The 26,086-nt window shown below is 33.4% G+C and overlaps 1 protein-coding gene across 2 annotated transcripts in view; it reads right to left on the bottom strand.

Moving 5' to 3' along the window:
* Window positions 1–26,086, bottom strand: part of GRID2 (glutamate ionotropic receptor delta type subunit 2) — a 1,483,500-nt gene that overhangs the window by 1,149,639 nt on the left and 307,775 nt on the right. For both annotated transcript variants that reach the window (XM_004756063.3, XM_004756062.2), the window contains exon 2: window positions 25,555–25,710. In XM_004756063.3, coding sequence (XP_004756120.1) covers window positions 25,555–25,710 — 156 coding nt within the window. The remainder of the gene's footprint in view (window positions 1–25,554; window positions 25,711–26,086) is intronic.

The raw sequence follows: 26,086 nt of genomic DNA, 5'->3' as shown, positions 1-26,086 counted from the left end.
ACTACTTCCTAAATGGATTCCTAAAAACATTACATTAAAATTTAGGAAATGTTTAAGTGAAGAATGATATAATTACTTTCATTATGCTATTGTGAATAAACACCTACACTCTTCTTTATCCTTGATGGTTTTCTAAATAAAGAAGAAAAAATCACATTTTTAAAGCTATGCTCCTCAGTTATTTTAGTGATCTAGTACTCAGTTATTAAAATTCACCAAACCTAATTTTTATATGTCTAGAACACATTTCCCCAAAAGCACACTAGTAGTCTTATGTCCTTTTCTATTCATCACATTCTCTATGTATCATTATAAACCTATAACGGGCATTCTGGCTACCTGAGAAGAAATTGTGCCTGACAGCAAGAGGCATGTTATATCCAACTCCATTTTCCACCTCTTTCCCCACCACTTTCGACACCATTCTGAAAATCCCAGTGCTTAATTGAATACCTAGGGGTGTTACATGTGAAACATTTTGAAGCAGCACAATGGGGATGATTTACAGCAATATACAAGATGACAGGTGTACTGAGAAGGTTGGAAATGATCTTCTGTGGTATACACAGTGAGATGGAGCACCTGACACCACAAAAATATTTATTACTTCCCAGGGTGTTCGACATAATCAAAATCCTCAGACCCTGATGCCTATACATTTTGCAAATCTGAAGATACAGGACTGATTTTTTTTTTTTTTTTTAGTACACTTCACAGGAAAAAAAATACATGGGTTGATAAAGTACCCACTACAAAAACAAACACTTTTTAAAATAGTGTTTAACTACATACACGTCAACATACACAAAGGTGTTGCGGAATATGTGCTATTCCATATTTTGTATCATTTTCTCTGTATTAATTATATTTGGTGAAACCTATGATTATAATAAACATCTAAGAAACGGTTCTAAATGTTTATGAAAGATGTGAATGCCTGCTCTAGAGGTTCTAGGAAAAGCAGGCTCCTTCTAGATAGCTTGAGAACACTGGCAGCCTTATGGGGACTAAATCCACCCTTTCCTTAATGAAAAAAGATGCAGATGAACTACTATTTTGTCAATATATAGAAAAACAACAAACACATAAATACATGCAAATATGTATAAATATTTACATACAAGGATATTTGTACGTGTGGCTATAAAACCTGTAAAGAGATGGATTTGATGATCCTAAGATAATTGGGCCAAATGTGAATATGTGCTTTTCATAACTGTATATCACTGTAGAAAAAAAAAATCAAAACTGCTGTACTTTGCCATTTCTACTGTATTTAATTTGGAATCTATTTTTAATAAATTTTGTATGTAGTAAAAAACAGAAGTACCAAATTTCTGACTAAATATGAAAGGACTGAAACTAGAAAGTTATTGTATATACCTCTTCAATAGCCACCTCTCACCCTCAATTAATGATGTAAGAATGAACTGCAACAAAGAATGGAAAGGAAAGAATTTAAAAGACAATACAAGATTTCAGTAGATTTGAGAAGACTAGAGTACTAACAACTGATTTAGCAGAATAGTCTCCACACAAATGCCTGCCAAGGGAGGAGCAGTAAGGGATCCAATTTGCCCTAGAGAACCCTTGCGAATCCGCATTTGGAAGTAGTGCCACAGCAGTTATGGGTGAGGGGAAACAGAAGAAAACAAACAGTTTTGTTTTGTTTTGGTAACAGTTAGTGAGCAGAGTGGTGGAAAATTTCCAGTCTCCTTCTTAATCCTGCACAACTGGCATCTTCCTTACCCTCCTATCCTTCATAAGAGAGTTCTGTCTGGAGAAAATAAATGGGAGTTGCCCACTAATCATGGACACTAGGAAAAACCTGGCATCCTGTTCCTACTGCCTGTTGTGAGAGCCTGTTGTTGTTGTACTTCCAGGAATTTGGTAAGCGTGTATTAAACACAGCCATTATTAAAACTTGAATTATATTAATTTTCTATTAGATAAATTATATTAAAGACAAAGATAAATCCAAAACTCTCATGTTCCCAATTATTTTACTATTAGCTACGTCTTTGACATTATTTTGCCTGTGTCTATATGGTACAAATACTATGGATTACTATCTAAATATCAAGTATATAGTTAATAGTTTTAGGTATTAGGGTTATCAATGATTCATTTATTCCTTATTATTTTGTATTTTACAAAACTATATCCACTAAGTATAAAGTACATTGGCCGTCAGTTTCTTAACTACTGTGTGCTACAATTCATACTCTCAGTATGAATTGAACACAATTTCCTTGGTTCCAATTTTAAAATCACTTTCTGATAGCTCATTTAGAGTTCAGAAAAAAATCCTTAAAAATATTTTGAAGAGAAATTCAGTACGAGGTTCCTGGTCAAGAAATGCTTGGTTGTCATAAATTTTCTAATCCAAAGAAACAATATGCTAGTCACAATCATAATTGAAACTTACACTAGACTATTATTTGACTAAAACAACATGGATTAATAGCTGTTAATGCTATAAATTAAAAATAGGCAATAAAACTTTGTAATATCATGTATAGCCTATTGTTTTGAAGGAGGTGCTACAGACAGACTGCCTGAGATCAAATCCTGACTTATACTTAGCAATGAATGGATGTTACCCCTTTACTCCACCTCTGTGGGCCTTAAGTTTCCCATGTTAGATCTGGATAATTATAGTACTATTTCATAGGACTGTCAGGATTAAATGATGCAATATGTATGAAGACTTTGGAACAGGACCTCGTACATAATAAGCCTTTTTTACTGAATGAGAGTTATTGTGATGATTCTGCTGATTTGTTGTTGGTGCTGATGGTGCTGTTATTATCCTGAATTTTAGGTAGAAAAGAACTTTCTAAAATATATTCTGAACTTCAGAATACCACAATCAATGACATATCACATATTAAAATCTAAGAAGTAGGGGCACCGGGGTGGCTCAGTGGATTAAAGCCTCTGCCTTTGACTCTGGTCATGATCCCAAGGTCCTGGGATAGAGCCCCACAGCGGGCTCTCTGCTCAGCAGGGAGCCTGTTTCCTCTTCTCTCTGGGCCTGCCTCTCAGCCTACTTGCGATCTTTATCTGTCAAATAAATAAATAAAATCTTTTAAAGAAAATAAAATAAAATCTAAGAAGTAGCTTCACTAAATATAATAATAATAATAAAAATATATTATGGTGAAATCCCATACACAGTGAAATTTTATGGGAGCTTTAGGTCTATATACAGTGGAGTTTTATGGGGGCTTTAGGTCTAAACAAATAAAAGTTAATAAAAATGAGAATCAAAATATGTGCAAAAGTTAGGGTATATAACTGTTCAAAACATTATTAAATATTTATTTCCCCTTATCATTTTACACAGCTTATTTGGAAACAATTGGCAAAAATTAGAATCTTCAAGTTTATGGTATACAATTTCAGCTATGTTCATAGATAAAGTATTTTTAAATAATGCATTCATGGAAAAAATTGAGTTCCAACTCAATGGTGCTGCCTTTCACATAAACAGAAGGAATGCGACTATGTGGGTGTTAGTGGTGCCACAGCATTTACTATGGTAATTACTCCAGGATAATCATAGCAAAAGAAAAAAAATCTTGCCTACATGAGCAGAATCAAGTTCTTCTTCAAGCTATTCTGGTATGAACACATGCCACTACCATCTCTGACTACTAGAATTTACACATCTTATTCCACTGGAATAAAATCTCCTCAAGGGAGGGATGATCACAGATGGAGATCTTTATATTTCCAGAACTTAGCTCCATCTATATGTACAGTTTCCCTAAGTTAATAACTAAGTAAATAATATAGTTATTTTCATGTGAGTTGAAGGAATCTCTTTTATTACCCAGGACAGATAAGATAAAAATCTAAAGTCTATTTCTTTCTGTGTGCTTATGTATCCTTGTGCTGCACACAGTTCACACTTTGAGTAAGCAGTTTATATATATAAACTATAAATAAATCATATATATTATTAATGTAAAATTCAGATGCTATTACGGCACACCAGTATCATAAGGAGAAAACAAGGTATTTTATTCAATGCGATAGCAAATATATTTGATGTATATCAATTAATGCATGGCCAGTAATTAAAGTTTTTATACAATGACTCTTTAATATTCTTTTGTAGCAATCAGTCTGATATCCTCAGAATTTTATTAGGTTCTTGCTAATCACTTTGAAGTTTACTTAAGTATTAACTCAAACAAATTTTGCACCTTCCAACGCTTCCCAGTGGTGCTAAACTTCATTTATTCAAACTAATAAAACCATTTTGGAAGAAACAGAAGCTTCAGTTCTAGGGTATGGGCCTCCATGATGATGAATATGGGATTTAAAAATAAATGCCATCACTTAATAGATCATATAGATTTTCTAATCAATCACCTACTAGAATCTCATAATAAACCTGTAAAGTAATTTAGACATTTTTTTAAAACCCTATTTTATAATTCAGGAATATTTGCTTAGAGAAATTGCTTAAGAGCCGGATCCAGGAACAAAACTTTTGCTTTAGACTCCAAATCTGATGTACTTTCCACTTCACCACTTTAGATGATGAAGATGATTGTCTCAGAACCAAGAGCTAAATAATTTACTCTATAAATTACATAGAATAAATGAAGCCTCTTAAATGTCCTTAGGAAACCTCTTTCAGAGATTGGTGTTCACTGTGAACACATAAATTAAGGAAAAATCACAAGGGAAATAACAGAATTACTTCAAAAGTTGTAAACCTTATGAACGGCTGGGTGGCTTACTTGGTTAAGCCGTTGCCTTCAGCTCAGGTCGATCCCTGGCATAGAGTCCCACATTGGGGTCCCTGCTTAGCGGGGAGTCTGCTTCTCCCTGTATCTCTGCCCCTCCACCTGTTTGTGCTCTCTCTGTCTCTCTCTCTCAAATAAATAAAATATTTTTTAAAAAATCTAAACACTTTTCGTTCTACAATTCTCTTTTACAAAACATTAAATCTTAAAAATCCACATAAGGACTTAATAGCAACAAAGAGAATGTAGAAACAGCATCTATTTGAAGAAAAATTTATTTCTTTTCCAATGGCTCATTCACTCTCAAGACTTCTTATAATTGTTAGAATGTTTGAAAAATAATACTTAGCCATAAAAATGGAAAAACATAACCTTAATTTTTTTAATTTCCATTATGTTGACAAATTCCTAATATTTCTGATCATCATGAAAATCATTTTATACCATCTCTTCCAGATTATCAGATTGGTTCTTACTATGACTCAAAAATATTTTCAGTCCCCCCTAATTGACTTGGCCCAGCAACATTTCCAAAACTTTTCCACCCTCCATTGCATATTCCCAATGTCCCATTGCCTTAAGTATCACTGAAATGATTGTAGTCACTTCCCAGTTCCTTAGTTTTCCTCTCTGTGTCAACAAATGTGATTGTTCCAGTAATTCAACAGTTCAGTATTTACCAAGACTTTCTCTTTAACACTTTTCTAAACCAAACTATCATAAATTTCTCTTTCTTTCTCTCCAACCACCTATCCCCACTCTCCCCCCACCCCCGCTTTGGGTATTTCTTTACTCAATTCAAAATACTGCCAACATATGTTCAGTGTTCTACTAAACTCTAGTTATTTTGTGCATATAACGGCATCATCAAACTTTGAAGAAAAGACTCTACTCATGATATTTAGTCATTCCCATCCTCTGACTCTTTACTGCTTAGACTGGTCTTCTATTAACACCACTAACACTATAATGAAACTACGTCTCTTCAAAATTTAATCAGTGTACTGCTTATCTCTAGACTCCATGGACCTTTTATACCTCATCCAAACAACATTCAATGACAGTTACGATAATTGCCCTCAAAAGAAGGATCTTCTCCTCAGAGATAATGATCTCCATTGGTTCTTCTTGCAGTTTCAATGTTGCTCTTCCTTTTTCTTTCCCTTCTCACAAAGTTTAATTATATGCTAAGATATATCCAAAGGTTTCCCTCCTGTCCTACAGTCATCTTTGGCAATCACATCCAATATTAGCTCTAACTTTCACCTCCAGACAATATGGCCTTAAACCCCTGCTCCACTTCCTCTACAGAATTCCAGTTCAACTCTTCCAGTTGCATCCTGATACCTGTATCCGGGCATGGGTTAAAATTTCAACTCTGACGTTTATTAACTATTAATTTTGGTTAAGTTGAGTAACCTCACCTCCTTAGTTTCCTAAAATATGCAAAGGCCTGTGTGAAAAGTAACTAAATAATTTATGTAAAACTCATACAACTATGCCTGGTCACAGTAAGAATTCAATAAATGTTAGCTAACATTTACACTTATTTACCCTTGTATGTCTTTTTTTCTGTGTTCCTTATTTGTTAGTTGTGTATTTGCCTATTTCTAAAGGCCAATTCTGGGGTCAATAAAAGGCCAAAAGCTAGAAATCTTTTTGATTTCCCCTTATATTGTCCCCAGAATTATAGTAAGTTACCAAGTTTTCCTGCAGTATTGCTTCAGAGCAGCTCACTTTTCCCCTTGCACTACAAACATCCAAGTCTGAGACTTTATTACCTCCCACCCAAACTGTTTTAAAAGATTCCCAACTGGTTTCTCTGATTTCAGTTTCCTGATCTCTAATCTATCATTCATATTGTGTTAAGCTATTTTTTTTATCCCAAATTGTGTGAGTATATGTGTGTGCATGTGTGTATAAAATATCATTCCATCACACAAACCCTTTCATTCTTTGCTACTTCCTGAGACATTAATTCAGAAACCTTAGTTTTATATATAAAATGTATTACTAGCTCATTTCAACTTACCTTCCTAATTTGATCTAGTCTTTAAAATAGGTTAAGTTCCAGACAAACTAAACTAATGACTGTTCCTTAAACCTAGTCAATTTTCTGATATTCTTCTCCCCTTCTGAATTACCCTAATAAGTGAATTTCATATATGATTTACCATTCATGTTTTTGCTAAAATGATACTGCTGCTATTAAAAACTTAATACATTGCTTCTGTAAAAACAATAAAATGAAAAGTGAGGTGAAGAGCGTGGAACTTCACAAATGACAAAATGTGGACCTTAGCAAATCTCTTCTCCAAAAACAATGATAAAACTGGACAGAATTGGGGAAAAAAAAAAGAGAATATTTCAATGTTCTTAAAATTGACCAAAGGCATACAACAAATTGAAAATCCCTTATTGAAAGAAAGAAAGAAAAAGAAACCCCACTAAATTTTAGCCTCTTCCCCAACTCCACATTTAAGGTCCATTATAGTTTTAGCAGGCAGGGAAGGACATGAACACCAAAAGATTCGTGCCAGAATGGGCTATCTGGTTCAGAGTGGTATATGGGAAAAGTCATACTTGGGGGTTTCATTGAAAATAACAATCTTGGTATCAAAAATTGAGGAAGATCAAAATCTTAGCAAAGCTGGGGCTGCCATACACATTTGATCTAGCAACAGACCAGAAGACTAGCCAGAAATTTAACAAGAAGAGCTGAGGAAAGAGAAAGTCATAGTAAGTCCTGTAAATTTACTCCTGTAAATTCCATAAATTAATTTCCTCAACAAGATAAAGGACCTGTGTGGAAAAACAGTTAACAGCATACTCAAATTTGAATGACTAAATGCTTTCCATCTAAGACTGGAAACAGGAAAGGTTTTCTCCACTCAAAGCTCTATTCAACACTGTACTAGAGGTTCTAGCCAGTGTAATCAGGAGAGAATAAAAAAAAAAACATAAAGAGACATCCAGTTTAGAAAGGAAGGATTAAAACTCTGTCTTTGTGTAATATGATCCTGTTTGTAAAAAAAAATCCTAAAGGATACATAAAAAGCTTCTAGAACAAATAATTGAGTTCATTAAGGCCATAGGTGACCAGATCAATATATGTATAAAATATTTTTATACATTCGTAGGAACAATCTGATAATAAAATTTAGGAAATGATTTCACTCACAGTATTACAAAAATAATTAGAATTCAAAAAATGAATGAAATCCCAAGGAAGAAATGAAAAGTGTAAGACTTATAGAGTGAAGACCAGAAAATAATAGAAAAAAAGTAGTAAAGCAGATCTAACTATATGGTAACACATTCTATGTTCACGAAAAAGAAAACACTATTGTTAAGATTGCAATCTTCTTCAAACTGGATCTATGGATTCAACATAATCCTTGCCAATTTCCCAGAAGGTTATTTGAAGAAATTAAAGGGGATCCTAATCATCCCCTAAAGGGATGGACTCAATAGTCAAATGTAAGTCTGGAAAAAAAAAAAAAAAGAGGGAAAGTTTAGAGAATTTACATTTCTCAGCTTCAAAACTACCTCTACAGCAACAATGTATTACTGGCATAAAGACAGGCATACAGATCAACTGAATAAGACTTAAGGTTCAGAAATAAACCCTTATTTTTATGGTCAATTGATTTTTAGTGAAGGTGCCAAGGCTATGAAATTGGTGAAAGAATACTATTTCCACAAAATAGTGCTAGACAAATTGTATACTCCCACGACAAAATATTGCCTCGTGCCTCATTCAAATACAACACGAACTGCTCCTAAATCTAAGTATAAAAGCTCAACAAGTAAAATTTTAAGAGTAAAAAAGAAAAAAAAAAAAAGCACTGACCTTAGATTATTCAGAGAGGTCTTAGATAAATTACCAAAAGCAAGTTACTTAGAAGAAAACGACTGTTAAACTGGACTTCAGCAAATAGTAATTTGCACTTCAAAAGGTACCATTAAGAAAAGGGGAAAAAAAGACTTGGGGGAAATATTTGCAAATCATATAGCTGATAAAAATAATTTCTCAAGAATACACAAAGAATATTTAAAGTTTAATAAGTTGAAAATGTAATTAAAATTCACATAAGATTTGGACATAAATAATTCATTAAAGAATATAATATATTCTTTAATATATTATATAGAATATAATAATATAATATATTCTTTTAATATATTATATAAGAATATAATATATTCTTTAATATAGTAAATTAATATTACATTATATATAATATATAATATATAAAATCTTTTACAATATTATATAAAATTATAATACTATATAATACTATATAATATTACATATTATAATATAAATAATATATTCTTTAATATTCTATAATATATATAATATATGATACACAAGAAAAGATACTCAATATCATTAATCACCAGAAAAATATAAATTAAAGCCCTAATTAGATACCACTTCATATGTCTCACAAAATTGACAAGGATGTGAAGAAACTGAAACCCTCATACACTGCTACTGGGAATGTAAAACTGAGTAGTCATTTTGGAAAAGTTATGCAGTTACTTAAGAAGTTAAACATTGATTTACCATATGGCTAAACAATTTCCCTTCCTTCCTAGGTATCTTCCTTCCTAGGTATCTTCCTAGGTATTTACCCAGATACTTTCCTTCCTAGGTATCTGAAAATTTCTGTCCCTCCAAAATTTGAATATTGAACCCCTGAACTCCTCCATGTGGCAGCCTTTTGAGACTGGACCTCTACAGAAGCAGTTAAGGTTAAATGAGGTCAGAGTGGCGCCCCAATCCAAAAGGATGTGTCCTTTTAAGAAGAGATGCCAGAGACCTTGTACTTTCTTTTCCATGCACACAAAAAGAAGAGATCACGTGAGCATACAGTGAGAAGGCAACTGTCTGCAACCCAAAGGGAAAGTTTTCAACAGACACCAATCGTGCTGAACCTTCACATTGGTGTCCAGAACTGTGAGAAAAATAATTTCTGTTGTTGAAGCCACCTAGTCCTTGTAAATCATTATGGCAGCCTGAGTAGACAAGACACACAATGAAATATGTATATTTCATTTTGTATTTTGTTCTTGTACACACACACACACACACACACACACACACACACACACACACTTTTACATAAATATCCATAGCAGCATTTTTAATAACAGTAAAAAAGTGGAAACAATCCAAAGTCCATGAGATTTTGAATGGAAAAACAAAATGTGACACATCTCTATGATGGAATACCAATCATCTTTAGAAGAAACATTCTTAGTACATAGTACAACCTGGAGAAACATAATAAACTCACTCTAAGTGAAAGATGTCAGACATAAAAGACTACATAATATCTAAATGACCAGAAAATGTAAAGCTATAGAAACAGATTTGTGACTGCCTGGGAGTGCTGTGGGAATGGGGTCGACTGATTGCAAAGGGCATGAGGAATTTGATTGGTGATGGAAATATTCTAAAACTAGATTTTGACGATGGCTGCATAAGTCTGTAAATTTACTGCTAATAATTGAGTTGTACATTTAAAATAGATATATTTTATAATATTTAAATTATACCTTAAGAGGGACAGCTGTTGCAGGAGGAAGAGAAGGGGCAGCAGTGACAGCAGCAGAGCAGCAAAAACAAAAACAGCCACCCTGTGTGGGAAGGAATAGAAGGAGAGTATCTGGGTCTACAACATCGGATATCCTCACTAGGATAGCAGGTGCAGTGGGATATCTGTTTCATTTAGTGAGATGTTCAGCGAGGCATGCATAATTGTCATACTAAGGCTTAACCTACTGGAACAATGACAACCCAAATAGGGGTGGGCTTTAAATATGATAGAGGTGAGCTTCTCTCCATAGCAGTCCACCCCAGGGCAGCTCTAATCTACAGGAGAGCCAGGTTCTTTCTATCTTGTTGCTCAGAAACCCTCTAGTGTATTGTCTCTATCTGCATGGTCATAGCTGTGTCACAGCCGCATCAGTGTTCCAAGTCACTGAGAGTAGTGTGGAGTGTTAGTCCAGGGCAAGTAGCTTATCTTTACATTGGAAATGACTTGCGCATTGTCCATACTTTCACTCACATTCCACTGGCCTTCCACTTAACTGCGAGGAAAAGTGGGAAATGTAGTCCTATCTAGAGGGCCCATGGACCCAGCTAAATCTGTGCTATTGTGGGAGAGAAGAATCTATTTTAAACAATTTAATACACTGGGTAAGAAGAGTTTATTCATATTATGATAACAGATAATAACAATGATCCACAATAAATTGTTGATAGTGAAGAGAAAAAGCTTAAGTAACTAGCAGGTACACTGACTCTCTTCTCAAGCTTGATGACAGGGTTTGTACACACAAGGAGAATATCAGGCGACAACTGTAGTGTGTGGAAACCGGTGCCTGAACATCAATGCTAGGGCTGAAATTTAAATAAAGGACTTCAATTTATGAAACAAATTTACAAAAACGAAGCAGGGCCAAAGACATAACTGACTGCACGTACTGGAAGGATAACTCGATGACTCCAGATACTCACAGATATAAGGTATTTACACAGTGAATGGATATCAGGTATTCATGTGGCCCTGAGAGGACAGAAGAATTCCAATGACTAATAGTACTAACAGAAGTTGTTGCACACTTGGCTTTCCCCAGAGAGTGAGCCCGTTTGTTCCCTTTCATCTTTCCAGTGTCTGCTCATGTCATCTCAGAAAGCTGTTTTTCTGATCATTCTCTTTAAAATGACACCCCATCTTCAGCATCTCTTTATCACTTATGCTGCTTCATATTTTTTTAATTTTCTATACCAACTCTTCAACCTGAAATTGTATATATTACTTGTCCCAACTAGAATATGCATTCCAAGAAAGCAGGACAGCTCTGTATTTACTACTATACCATGGGTCCTTGGAGTAATTTCTGACTCATACTAGACACTCAATAAATTCTTGCTGAATTAATTGAGTGAATATACAGATTAGCAACATGGTAAGGTTTCAGTAATTCTGAGACGATGCTAAATTACCTCAAATGGACTGCTATATTTGGTATCAAATAGGGCTCACACTGAATATGCAGGGGAAAAACATGCAGGGTCAGTGAGTGAAGAAGGAAAAGCAAGGTAGAGAATTAACATTAGCATTCCTCAAATTCCTGTAACAACTTCCCCTTTCCTGAATAATGAGGATGTTGTAACTTATTGTACCTTATATCATGATGTTTATATCCATGTTAAAATTATTTGTATCTGTTACTTGCTAAACATAAGATTCTTGAAGCTAGAAACCACACTGATTCATCTTGGTGTCTCTTTCAATACTTTAGTATTTTGCAAATTATGAGCTCCCAATATCTACTTAGATGAAAGAATAAATGAGTCCATGATTAACAAACAATGGATGCTGATTTGCACAGATTGCAGAACACTTCTTTATTCAGATAAACAAGCTTCATTGGCCACTTGTGAAAATCAAACTAATAAAAATGTTTTTAACTTAAAATATTAACTATCTCACTTAAAGCAAATAAAAAGAGCATAATCACAGACTATGCATATAAAAGAACTTCAACACATATCATTATTCTTCACCTACTTCTGTCCAACTCAGGAAACAATCAGTGTTTTCATGTCAGAGCACAGTGCCATGACACAAAGTTATTGCACACAATACTAAATGTGTAGTAAAAATCCTTTGAGGACACTAGCTAATGCACATGCATAACACTTTTTTATATTATAAAACTTGGGTGCTTATCTCTTTCTTTAAAATGAAAAGCAATTACCCTTCTGTAGATGTTAATTATTTTTAAAATTCTACTTGCTCTTAAAAAAACAGTGAAGTTTCATACCTCTGAAGAAGCATCTTTGAGCTCAAATCATTTTTAGTACATATGCTATTTTAAAAGAAATTCCAGGATGTTGCTCTATGAAGCCTAATGTCTTTACTAATGTCCTTATTAGTGTTTAATTTTACTTGCTGAGTAATGATTTTCTCCATGCTGAGTCGAATAATCTACACTTGTTTTGGAAACAGGTGACCTTGAAGCTGGGAACATGATAATGACCTTGACAGAAAAGTTAACATTTCTGTCCTTTTGGCCTGATGTTTCCATTTCCAGTGCACCCTCACCCCAGATCACATTTTTCACAGTCATGAAGATGTATTTTTGAACATGCCTACTTCTTTGATCAAATCTTCTTTTCTCTTTTCAGAGCAGAAAACATGGCTTACTCTTTTCCTCTTTTATTTCTTCTTTACCTTCTCCTTCAATTCACCAAACCTCGTTGTAAATCATCTCATTTTCTATTGAACTTGCTATTTTGCATGGAACTATTATCTGATAATTATGTTATCTATGCATATATATTTAATCTTCGTTAGTAGTTTAAAGTTCCTTGAGAATGCAGAATGGTTCTAAGTTACCTCAATATTCTTTACTTATTCAACTGTAGTATCATGTACTGGGATGCTGAATAATGTTAGCTGGATGAAGGAATCAAAGATCTTATAAAGCTTGTCATGCTTTTGTGGAACTTTCCTACTTTTCCTTCTATTCTGTGGCTTGCTATTTGACCACTAACCATTTATTAGTATCTATTAAACCATGGGTCTGGAAAACAAAAAAGAGATAACATACAAAACAGTTCTTTTGAAACTTGTTAGTTTCTCCTTATTACTCTTTATAAGTTACTAGAAAACAAAAACCTTTGGCTGTGCAATTTGTCCAACAATAAAGTATATTTTGTTTTGGTTTTCCCCCCACCAACTTAATAAACAGTCTAGATTTCACAATAAAGCAAAGAACAGATAAAAGAAAGGTATAAGAGAAATCAAGAATTCGTAAACAACCAATTCACCAAATGCCTTAATCATAGTAGAGGATTTTTCAAACAGAGACTTTTTAATATATATAATTGGGACATTAGTTTCATAAAGTTGGTTCCATATCATTTTAAGTTAAAATAACCATGTTTCCTTAAAGAACAGTCTCTCAACTATGCAGTGGCGTGGCTATTTGGTTATCAGTCCTGTTTGTGGTCAAACCTAGTGTCTTTCTGAAGGGACATTGCCAGTGAACACCCCTCACATCACGTCAGCCTTGGTTGCACTGTTAAAATACATGTGGACACGAAGATTTCAGCTCATAAAGGGCAGAAGTTAAAGGTCTGTGTGAGGAATTCTAGGTTTCATAATATGATGTATATATGGCATTAAATCTAGTAATACATTCCAACAGATCATAGCACTTCCCGATTGGACTAGACAAATCATCAAATCATTAAGAATGAGCTAAAATTAGCTTTTCTACACAGGGAGCAAAGTATAGTGGTTAATAATAATAGCAGTTTTGAAATAGGATAATTGGAAAAGGGTTTATTTTTTGAAAGGGTGAATGACACAGGTGTGGGTGGAGTGTAGCAAGAAAATGAGGACTAGCACAACAAGAATTCAGAGCTAGTAGCAGTGAAGTGGTAACCCCTCCTGGTCCGAAGGGTAGAGAGGAGAAGAATCTGTGGATTTCTGAATGAAAGTGATATAGAATGGCTGCCATTAGAAAAGCATGACTTTGTTTAAGGTACACAGCCAACCCAAGGTGACTTCAAACAGGAAACAGAAAATAAATACCTTGATCTCATTGTCCCTCCTACTGTTAACATACCTGAAACTCCCAAATAAAAGACTTCAACAGAAACCAGGGTGTTCTAGGCACTATTCTAAAGGCTTCAAGTATGACACGTTCCCCAACCTAGCTGCACCTCAGTTTCCTCACCCGTAAATGCTAGTAAGAATAGTAACTACTTTTTAGTTTATAAGCAGTATAAAGATTAGGAAGAAAAAAAATGAAGCAGCACTTTTAACAGCCTATGGAATACAGTAAGGAAATGTTACTTGTTATTAGTGGATTTTACAAAGGAGGCTGTTTTGTCAGAACGTGCAGTAAATATGAAAGCCACAAAATGATTCTTTCCAAGTTTTAGATATTAATATATCTCTCTACATTACTCTGTATTATAAGACCAAGAAAACTGAGTAAAATTCTTTCTTTAATTTGTTTAATTTAATTTCATTTTCTTTAGAATAACATTTACATGAAAGGCCCAAATGTTGCCATAACTATATTCAAAATTAGAATTACAGAAATGTGAATTTCAAATCCAAGAAAGATCCAGGAATGACATGTCCATACCCAGATGTCAGTGAACCTTCAGGATACAGCAATCTTTCCTTGGGAACACAGTTCACTGCCAAAGGGAAAAACTAAAGCAGATGTAGGTTAAAAAAAAAAATCTCATGAGTGGTATGTTACCCAAAAAATAATGACTTTGATGATGAAAATAAACATTTGTAAAGCAACAGATTAAGAACTAGAGAATTCAAAAATAATCTCATGCCTCAAACATAGAAAGCCCATGCCTCCAAATGGTTTTCCCATATGCAATAGTCAGGCCTGCTATTTCCTCTTTGCATTACTGGATACTCTGCAACCTCAAATCCTGACTTCTATGTTACTTTTTGTATCTTCCCAAATTTATCAAAAATAAACTCCTGGTTTTAAATCACACACACACAAACACCACATACCCTACCCATTATTTTCTTTTGTATTATTATTTACTTTCCTTTATATCATTCTTTTCCACTAAAAAAAATATTTATTTGCTTGCTTATTAGCTCTTTTTTGTATATCTTTCTTATTGGATTATAAATTTCTTGGGTGGCTCAGTGAAATTTGTCTCACTCATTTGTATAAACTCTTCACCCAGTGAACAAACAGTATATAAATCATCTTACACATAAGTGAACAATTATGATTTTAATTTTTGAAACAATTGTAAATGGGATTGACTCCTTAATTTCTCTTTCTTCTGTCTTGCTGTTGGTGTAGAGAAATGCAACTGATTTCTGTTTGATTTTATATCCTGACACTTTACTGAATTCCTGTATAAGTTCTAGCAGTTTTGGAGTGGAGTCTTTTGGGTTTTCCACATATAGTATCATATCATCTGCGAAGAGTGATAATTTGACTTCTTCTTTGCCGATTTGGATGCCTTTAATTTCCTTTTGTTGTCTGATTGCTGAGGCTAGGACCTCTAGTACTATGTTGATAGCAGTGGTGATAATGGACATCCCTGCCGTGTTCCTGACCTTAGCGGAAAAGCTTTCAGTTTTTCTCCATTGAGAATGATATTTGCGGTGGGTTTTTCATAGATGGCTTTGATGATATTGAGGTATGTGCCCTCTATCCCTACACTTTGAAGAGTTTTGATCAGGAAGGGATGCTGTACTTTGTCAAATGCTTTTTCAGCATCTATTGAGAGTATCATATGGTTCTTGTTCTTTCTTTTATTGATGTGTTGTATCACATTGACTGATTTGAAACAATAATGAATCGTACTCAGTAATTCAGTTTTCTGACAGTTGGCCAACCCTTCCCATATTTAAACTTGAACCAATTTCCAAAGAAAGGATGTTAAAACTGGTGGTCCACTCTGTGTTCTCATGGAGCTCTGGCCTGAAGTTTTGGATAATGAGTGATGGTGGCCTGACATCAAATCCTCTCTGTTCCATTTTAACAAACATAATATATAAAAATTTAAAATAAAAAAAAATGCCCCTTGAAAGGCATGAATCAATATTGAAAGAATGACCTAAAGAACAAAGTGTCTGGTAAATTTACTATATATAGTGATACATCATATATAGATGGCATACATAGATATGACTTATAGTGTATAGGTTTCATATATTTATATTTATATGTATGTGTATATACAGAAATATAAACATAGACATAGCAGGTTAATATAAAGAGAAAGCTCCTTTAAATGGGCAAAGCACTTAGAAATTCAAAACAGAATAAAAAGAAGAAATCACTAATTCCAAATAATAAAGGCTATTGACAAATCAATGTAACAGAATGAAAACAGGTTTGGAAGAAGGTAGAATGAAGCTGATATGTCAGTTTCTTATTCTTTCACCATTAAGAATGTGTATTTTTTAAATCCCCTAGTTACTTTCTATCACCTAGGTTCTCTACATCTTGCTCAATTTGAATAATATGAATAAGTACTCAGGACTATCTCAAAGTATTATTTATCTCTTTTATAAGTGTTAATTCAAAAGCAAAGTACAAAAATTATTACTGAATATTTAAGGTCATTCTATTCAGTCTCTGAAATAGTATTGTTTTTGACTTGGAGTTACAGAACTTTTTTCTCAAAAATAATATATTTTAAGAAAACATTTTCCACTTTGGAACATATTTCTCATTTATAGTAGATACAGGTTAAGTCTTTTTTAAAATTTTCTATGTTTTAAGTTTTTTTGTATATTTGAAAGTATATTTTATGGAATGAGCTTAGCCAATCTCACCATCATATTGTATTATTCTATCAAAGACCAAAAAGCAAATATGTTTTGAAATGACACATGAATTCCTGAGAAACAACATGATATCATGTATTATTGAAGAACAGTACTGAGAATTCAAAGAAACCAATGACCAAGTTTTTAAAGTTAATATTTGTCCATGTATAGTTGAAATGAAAATGTGCAGAACATAGAAAGATAACCTTTTAAAAAATCATTTCAGAAATAAACTCAAAATACAGAGCTGATGCATCTCTCAAAGCATAAAGCTTTCCTTGAATTCATGTCTATATCCAACTTTCTTATATTGCTCTTCTACAACATCATGACTCTCTACAACCATTTAGTTATGACTCAGTGCCTTATTTACTTCACTGATTGTATTCAGCCCACACAAATCATCACAAAGCTTTAATTTGGTCTCCACAGGCTTTCTTTACTTCCCAGAAATGGTAACAAGGTATTTTAAATCCTCTCAACCCTAAGTACACATTTTGCAACATCACTACTATTTGCCAAATAAATTACACTACAAGCATAATTCTCATCTTCCTCTGTTGACTAGCAGAACTAGCCCAGGAAGCGGGGAGCGGGCGGTGGGGGGGAAGCAGGGCATTTAATTTCTATATTTTTACAACCCCAGCATTCAGCATCTTGATAAGGAACGATTCAACTGGGAATAAAAAAAGATGCTAACCAGGCAGATAATAAGGTTACTCTAATCAGTGGTAACCATGGGAACCACCAATGTATATGGTAGAGGGTGTTTGGGAAGCTAAGGTCAGGGAGCAATAGAGTTTACTGATAGACACATGCAATGGTACTAAATCATCATATACTCCACTATTAACTTTTTTAAGATTAGAAGATAAACCTACATATGATAATTACAACCCCATAAAATCATCATATAATAATCACATAGTCATAGTGATTATGTATGTCCTAGGGAGTATGTATTTAGCCCAATTCTACATATGAAGAAACTGAAGTTCAGAGACATTAGGTGTGCTTAGGATCCCAAAGATAACAAAAGATGGAGCAGAATTCAAATAAAGGGAGATTTATTTAATTCCATGACACACATACTTTATTTCCATGTATTTTTTTTCCCCAGAAAAACAAATGGGATCAAATTTAAGGCATATGAAATGTCTCAGTGAAATGTAGATATGCTAAGTGCATACAATGCAATATTGAGAATCAAGCATTAAAAGGGCATTGAATGAGGAGATTAGAAAGAGCACTATAGTGGCAAGGAAAAGGAGCCATACAGGTCAGGACCTAATACATCGTAATAAAGGTCAACCTAAATATGGAAGACTACAGGGCAGCCAGTGGAGAGCATAGTCTTTTGCTGAGTAATAGTTCAAGGCTGAATGCTTACAAGCACCCAAAAAGTACTTGCTGATTCATTCTTTTCTTTTCCCAGAATATGCAATTTCCTAGAGTACATTGGTTTTGTGTATGTTCCTTTCAAAAGGAGTGCTTCAGTGATAATTCCTTTGAAAATTATAAGGTAATTGAACAAAATAATGCATGATTACTAAAAGACCACACATAGTTCGTTTCCCATAAACCTCACATAACACTTGCCAAGGACATGCAAAAATAGGTGTTAAATATTAAAATAATTAAAAATCAGGTCTTTTTTTGTTCTCAATTTAAGCAAGTAGACTGTAACATTTGAAACACTGATAGCAGTAATATGGGTAATAGTTTAAAAATTCTGCATATAGTAAACTCATCTTTAATGTGAACTTAAACTATTTTTATGACTACACAATGGACTCTCATAACAACTATAGGATGAAGGTAAGTGTGGTTTTTAATCTAATAAACCATATATTCAGAGGTACTTTAAGACAGATAGGTGAATCTTCTACCAAGTCAGTATCATAAAAGACCGATTAAAAACTGAATTATGTTGCCATAAGCATGCTGAAAAGGCTGAAAGAGAAGAAAGTGGTCTGCTATTACCATGTGAAAAATACTTGGTAGGAAGAAAGAACACTTAGCCAACAACAAAAGAATAAATCTTTACTCTGCTAAACACAGCTTTCACAGAAAGCTGTTAAAGCTTCTTCTAAATAAAACAAGATCCAGAGCATCACATATTGCTAAAATATATATTTTATGAGGTAACTTACACAAGAGTACACAATTGTAGATATGGAGGTAAAAGACCTCAAAGCATAAAGGCTATAAAATTATGATATAGAGGTCTATAACATCTGAATTTCAATCTATCCACAGTATCAGAGACCTGTTACTTTAACAGCATAATACTGAATTAGATAAGGGAAAGGTTTACTGATACAGGAGCACAACAATAAATCACAGAAAACAAAGATTAAGCCATACAATTTGTATCTTCATTAACTTTACGTTAGAAAACAATGAATTACCTTAAGAAAGATACTCTCTCTCTTTTCCGAAAGTAAATATTTTTTAAAAGGTAAAATACCTTGTACCTTTTTACAATTAACATCATTAAAAACACAAGTTACAGGTAGAAGGCATAATGACTGGTCATGCTCTAAAAATCCACAGCCCTTCCCAAGTACATTTTTAAAACTTCCTGCAGTTATAACGCTGTGTCCTATATTTCCTTTGTAATCTCCTATTATGGCTGGCCCAATCTTGGAACACTACTAAGCATTTAAAAAGTACTTGAATAAATTGATTTTACTGAGTACTCTTGAAATTAGATTCCAATTCCATATTTTAATTCTTCTTGATGGGCAATTCTTCAATGAAAAGGGTTACTATGAGGGGTTACTATGAGATGCTTAAATGAATGCATGCTGCACTAACAGATGTAGAATTCTTTATACTTTAATACTACATTGATGGTGGGTACTAAAGATGACACAAGAGGAAGATTCTGATTCCAGATCTTATTCGCCAGTCCTTAGAATAAGGCAGGTAGAAAGGAGAAGTGATCGTGGGGTTGACAGGGATTGCTAAATATCCCAGAGTCATGGAGGGAAGAAGACAGTCCAGCCAGCCACTGAATGGACATCCAAACTCCCTCCTTTTGTGTGGGTCTTTGGAAATGACCAGTCAACTGAAATAGCCCTTCCTTCCACCCCTTTGCACAAATGGCTGGGTCAGTTACACTGAGCACTGGGCCTGGAGACTGGGATTCAAAGCACAACACTTGCTTTGATGTGGGAAGGAAAGGTGGAATGAAAAAAATGAATAAATAAATGACTGAATGAGCAGAATTATATCTGCATGATGTTTTGGTTTTATTTATTGGCCCCCTGGACCCACCAATACTCAAGTTCAGTTTATTGTCAGGCAACTGAGAAAGTAAGCTGGAATTGAGCTATCAAAATTGGTCCAAGAAAACAGGCTGAAGAGCCATATACACTGCAGTCCTATCCTAGAAAAGTTGCAGAATCCAATCTAAACATTTCCAAATTAGCAGACTTTTTATCACAGTAAAGATGTACCATTAAATCTGAGAGGAATATAAATTATGAGACTAAGCCCTTCAATAAAGCATCATATAGAGCAACCACATAAATCATTCTTTTATATTTACATACTCTTTGAATAAGACTACTCAGATTTAGCCTATGTCACCAGAAATATTCACGGACAATGGCTATGTGTTCTGGAGAAGTGCATACTCCTAGTTAGACTTTTTCACAATTCTTTGGCTCCACTGTTCTCCTGGTATCTCTTTTACATACATGATATAGATGCATGTGTCTTTTATTTATAACTATAAAGAATTAAGATAAATTCCATAAGCTATAAATAAAAGCAACCACATTATTTTACACTTAATTTTATTTTGGAAGATATATGAGGAAAATCTAATGGAAATCATCACTGAATTAAAGTAATATGTTTATTTTTTACAAAAGACTTTTGGGAGCAAACAATAGTCATGTTGGATATACAAAGGAGTAACTTGAAGGTGGACCAGGTGGAAACTCAGATGATGAACAGTCTTAACCATTACTGTTTTTAAATTAAAAACAGTTTTTAAAACTATATTATTTATGGTTTGTGATAAAGCATAAGTAAGAATAATTATGATAGGTGCCACTTATTCTTTCAAATAGTATCATTTGTGGCTCCATAGCATAATTCTGTCCTTAAACTTTTCTTACTATGCATTTCACCTTTAAGTGTTTTTCTGGTGAGAACAAATATTTTAAAAGATTTTAACTGTATTTTGCCATTCAATATTAACACATGGTGCTTTGTAGCATTCCTGATATATCCAATGAATGCAAGAGTTATGCATAAATTCTTATTTCTGCATACAATTTCCTATGTGAACATTTTTATAAATGCACTCCCCTTATTCTCCCCTGACCTTGTTTTCTTGGAAATCCCCACCCCTCATGGACCAAAGTGGTGTCAGCCTCAATTAGAAGCCAACAATATAAACAACTGCTATTGCTTTCAGTAGAGAAAATCAGTGTCTTTCGCACCACACACTCGTTCATCTATGTTTTATCCAGTTTACAGATGACACAGAGACAACAATCCATAAAAGAGAAGTAAGGAGAGTAATCTGGTAACAGCTGCACTGATCCAGGTCAGCTAAATCTGCAAGAGACTGTGTGGATCGTGGTGATAGTAATGAGTTCTTTACATTGTGGTGAATGGTTGGATGAGATAGAAAGACCAAGGACAGGTGTCATATACCCTCTTAATTTATTTTTGAAGTAGGCCACCAAAAAACTAGAAGGCAATTTCAACAAGTTCAGTTTTGTCTAAAGAGTAAGTAAATAATTATCATTTCTAGAATCCTAAATTTCTAAATCTAGAAATGCATTCTACAGAGTCATGAAATGTTCTATCTATAGAGATGAAACTAATCTGAAAAATATATCGTGTTTGATTTTTTTTCATTATTTAAAATGAGAAAACCAAGGATGAAGGAGCAAGAGTGATTTGTGTAATCAACTGGTGTTGATTAACTAGATTGGAAGATTGCTACTATTCCATGCTATCTAAAACCCATGAACTTTTAATATCAAAACATAAATCTGCTACAATTTTCTATTCTCTAGAATACTTACTGAAATCCTAGAATGCACTGTGTGTTCCCTTTCATGTCCTGTGGTTAACAGATGTAGCAAAGAAAGTAGGCCAGTGGTCTGAAGGTCATGGCTTAGTTCTTTATCTTGCTACACACTTCTACTGTGTAGGAGAATAACTTAACCACTTTGCTCTCAATTACTTCATCTATTTAGGAAAAACATTCAACTAGTTTTATATAATTGTCCACCTCTGCCATTTTCAAGATTTTCAAAAATAACCCATGTGATTCCTGCCTACCGTGACAAAAATAATCCTGAGTTAAGGTATGAAAAATTGTTTGCCCCCACTTAACACTCTACAACTCGAAGGACAAAATATGAATAAGAGCTTATCAACAAATACATTCAAAAGGAAAGAAAATAATTGCTAAAATAGGTTGTTTAATTCCAGATTACTTTTTTAAAAGCAGGAATTTATTTTCTACTGTCCATTTACCTTAAAGTTCTGAGATTAATGTTACAGGCTAATGATAAAGATAATAGATATCATCACTGATCTTGAGAAAGGATTATTGATCCTGTGTTATCACCAAGATATCTTCTTCTATAAACTCACTGTAAAAATAATTATTAAATATTATTATTAAAATAATTATTACCATGTAAAACTCACTGTAACCAAAGCCACAAAGGTGCATTTTAATAGCACCAATATTCTAATACAATTTAAGTGTTCATAGGCTGGTTATCTTTAAATCCTTCTTCCGTTAAATGCTGATAGTAGAAAGATAAAGTAAACAAAAAATTAAATTTTTAAAAATAAAAATTAGCTCTTAAATATGGCTGGTTGGAAGAAATACTAACAATAAAATAAGTTGAGGATTTCGGATTGTTAGATTTCTTCTTTATTATTACCAAATCCCTATATCCTTGATGGTGCTGTTTTTTTGAGGATCAGACTTCCAAATTCAAACAAATTAAAAAAAATGCAAAACCATGAATTTCTTGCAAGTTCATCACTAGTGGTAATGTGTAAATGACCAGTAATAAACATATCATTGAATCTGTTGTTCTTCTTTAGAATGTAAAAAACAAATAAGCTGATTTAAGACCTTCTGGGTACTAGATTTTAATGGTACTGCAGCAAAGATAGGATCACAGAAAAATTGGCCATCCTTGATGGCACAATGAGGTTTTCTCCTAAACTGCTTTCTCAAAACATTTTAGAAAATACCCAAATTATTTCTTGTTCTTTCTCAATTGAATATTTTACTCTTTTTATTTTTTCAGACCCATTACAGAAAGAACTCTAGAATTATTTTTATTTCTAAAATTAGCTCCAGGGCTTCGTAGAACTTATTTCAGGTTCATTACCCAGAGCAGACTATCAAAATAACTGGTCCAGAACATCCTGTTAGTATCAGAAACTATCAGACAAACTGTCAAGCTCTTTCTTCTTTCTTGACAAATATCTAGTGGTCTCTGTCTCTGAAACTTAAAACTTATTTCCTTTCTCAATTTGCTTTCAGTGCCACAAATTCTTTCAAGGAACAGTAGTTCTTTCTGAGAGATATTTTTGCTCCAGAATTGAACTGACAGCAGAATGGCTACACAAAGCTATATGTGAACAGATTAATTGCGGTATTTTAAAAATTCTTTGCTTTTCAAATTGTAGTCTAAAGAAGGTGTTCCGGACATATTTTTCAGACGTTGCAATTCCCCTCTACGCATTGTGTTGTCTTCCTTTCCTTATTGCCACACTTTTAAAAGTGCATTTTTAAAAGGAATGGAAACCGCACTCCTTGGTAGATGAACTTGGTATGGGCTGGATTTCTTGTTGATCTTCTGGGATATTTTAGCATGTGTTCAAAGTTAACTTACAGTTATTAATATGTAATCTGAGGAAAACCACAAGAATAAATCTGTCCTCATTTTTTTCTGCACTCATTCCAGTCATTAAAACTGAGAGTTGAATAAGTAATATTCTTTTACATCATTGGGCTTTCCTCAAATTCTACTTTATTATTTTGCATATTGCTTTATGAATTATAATATTTAGACTGTTTTTAAATGTTTCAATAGAAAATTTGCCAATGTATACAGTTATGCAGATCCCAAATTCCCATAACAATTCTGATTTTAAAATATAAATAACTAGATGTTTATATTAAACTTTTTAAATTGGTATGTGCTTAGTAGCATTAAAATTCTCTATTAATATAAACACCATATTCTTTGCAAAAACATCTTTTACTAAAACAATTCTATTTATTTCATTAAAATATTATTTCTTCACTCCATCAAATTATTAAGAAGGAAAATCTATTAGCTCACTAATCATTCTACCTGTTCTCTTACTGATGCAAGTAAACATAAATAAGCTTCAACAGTAGCCAATGTTATTGGTCAAAAGCATATTCCAATAAAGGTTACCTGTACATCATGCAGATGCAACATTAGATGAAAAGCATTTTCATCTTTATATTTTCAAAAATATTTATATTTATTTCCCTTACCCTTTCAATATTTGTCTTTAAAACTTTCCTGCCAAACTTTAGTACTTTAATATCTTGTCCATCTTTTCTTCTGCCAAATCTTCTTTAAGTTTTTTGATGAAACAAGTGCTTCATTTGATTAAATTTTGTATTGGTATCTTTAGTCTAAATATATTCTCACAATAAAACATAACCTAGATTAGCAGAAAATAGTTTCATGAACAATGAACGCTTTGCCAATCAAAAGGCTATTTCATTAGAATAATAACATCAAAAATAAAATTTGATTACTCTTATATCCTTCAATCAAAACTTTCATTCATACAAATGATCATTCCAGTATAATAAAAAAATTGCATTTATATGATTGGTACCTATGAAAAATGTTAATTCACTCAAATATAAAGAGAGAATTGAGGCAAATGCTTTTAATGTTTGGCATATTAGGTTAGGATGCCAGTGTAAAATCTTTGATTTGCATGTAGTGCCTAAAGGTTTTCTTTCCGCCAATGCATTTGTTATGAATACATTGAAATATGTCATCACATGTTGTAACAACACTCAAGGTGGTCCTTATCTCAAAAAAGTCAAAGCTAAGCATTTAGATAGAAAGTCACAGTTTTAAGGAATGTTTAATTTACACTACAGTCATAAAATATTATAAAGTTTTTCCTGTAAATTTTTATATTCATTTTCACATATACTTCAATTAAAACAACTTTCCACACACTGCCCTTTCAGAAGTGGAATTCAGGATCAACATCTATCACAAAACAGCACTGTTGAAGTAAAGCAATGCAGTAAAGACGCAAAGAAAGATATCCAGGTGGATGGCTTTTACAAATCTAATTCTATTGCCATTTGAATTGAACCAAAATACAAATAAAATAAAAACTGGACTGCTGATTGACCTTACCTTCTTGAACGGCTTGAAAAGGGTTGCTTCCATCAACAAAAGTCACCGAAAATGTGATTTTCTCTGTCTGTAAAATCTCCTCATTCTGGTTGAGGTCACCAACTGCTGTGCGAAACACCTCATCATCCTTTTTGGCAGATTCATCAAAAATTGCTCCTAGAAAGAAGTGAGTGTTGCCATTAAACAATAACATAAATATTCTTTCATGCTCTCTGGAAATATGTCAAAGAGACTTATATATTTGAAAAATGTATACTTTCCCTTAAAGCATGCACTTTATTTATTACTGAAGCACACTGTACTGGAAGCAGTGTGATAGCTAGGTAGTCATGTAGTTACTTCTTCCAAATGGAAGTGAAGAATAGTACATCACACTATGATTTCTGGAAGAGCTTTAGTAATACAATATAATCAGTCTAAAAATCTTCTGCAGAACAAAGTAGCTAACACATTAGACATCTCCTATCATAATATCTTTAGGAGTTCATAGTCTGAGGAATAGTTTTCTGAATAATAGGAGATACAATCAGGA

The sequence above is a fragment of the Mustela putorius genome, unplaced genomic scaffold, assembly GCF_011764305.1.
Source record: "Mustela putorius furo isolate JIRA1106 unplaced genomic scaffold, ASM1176430v1.1 tig00003871_pilon_pilon_pilon, whole genome shotgun sequence".
NCBI lineage: Eukaryota > Metazoa > Chordata > Mammalia > Carnivora > Mustelidae > Mustela > Mustela putorius.
This window is presented reverse-complemented; position numbering and strand designations above follow the sequence as displayed.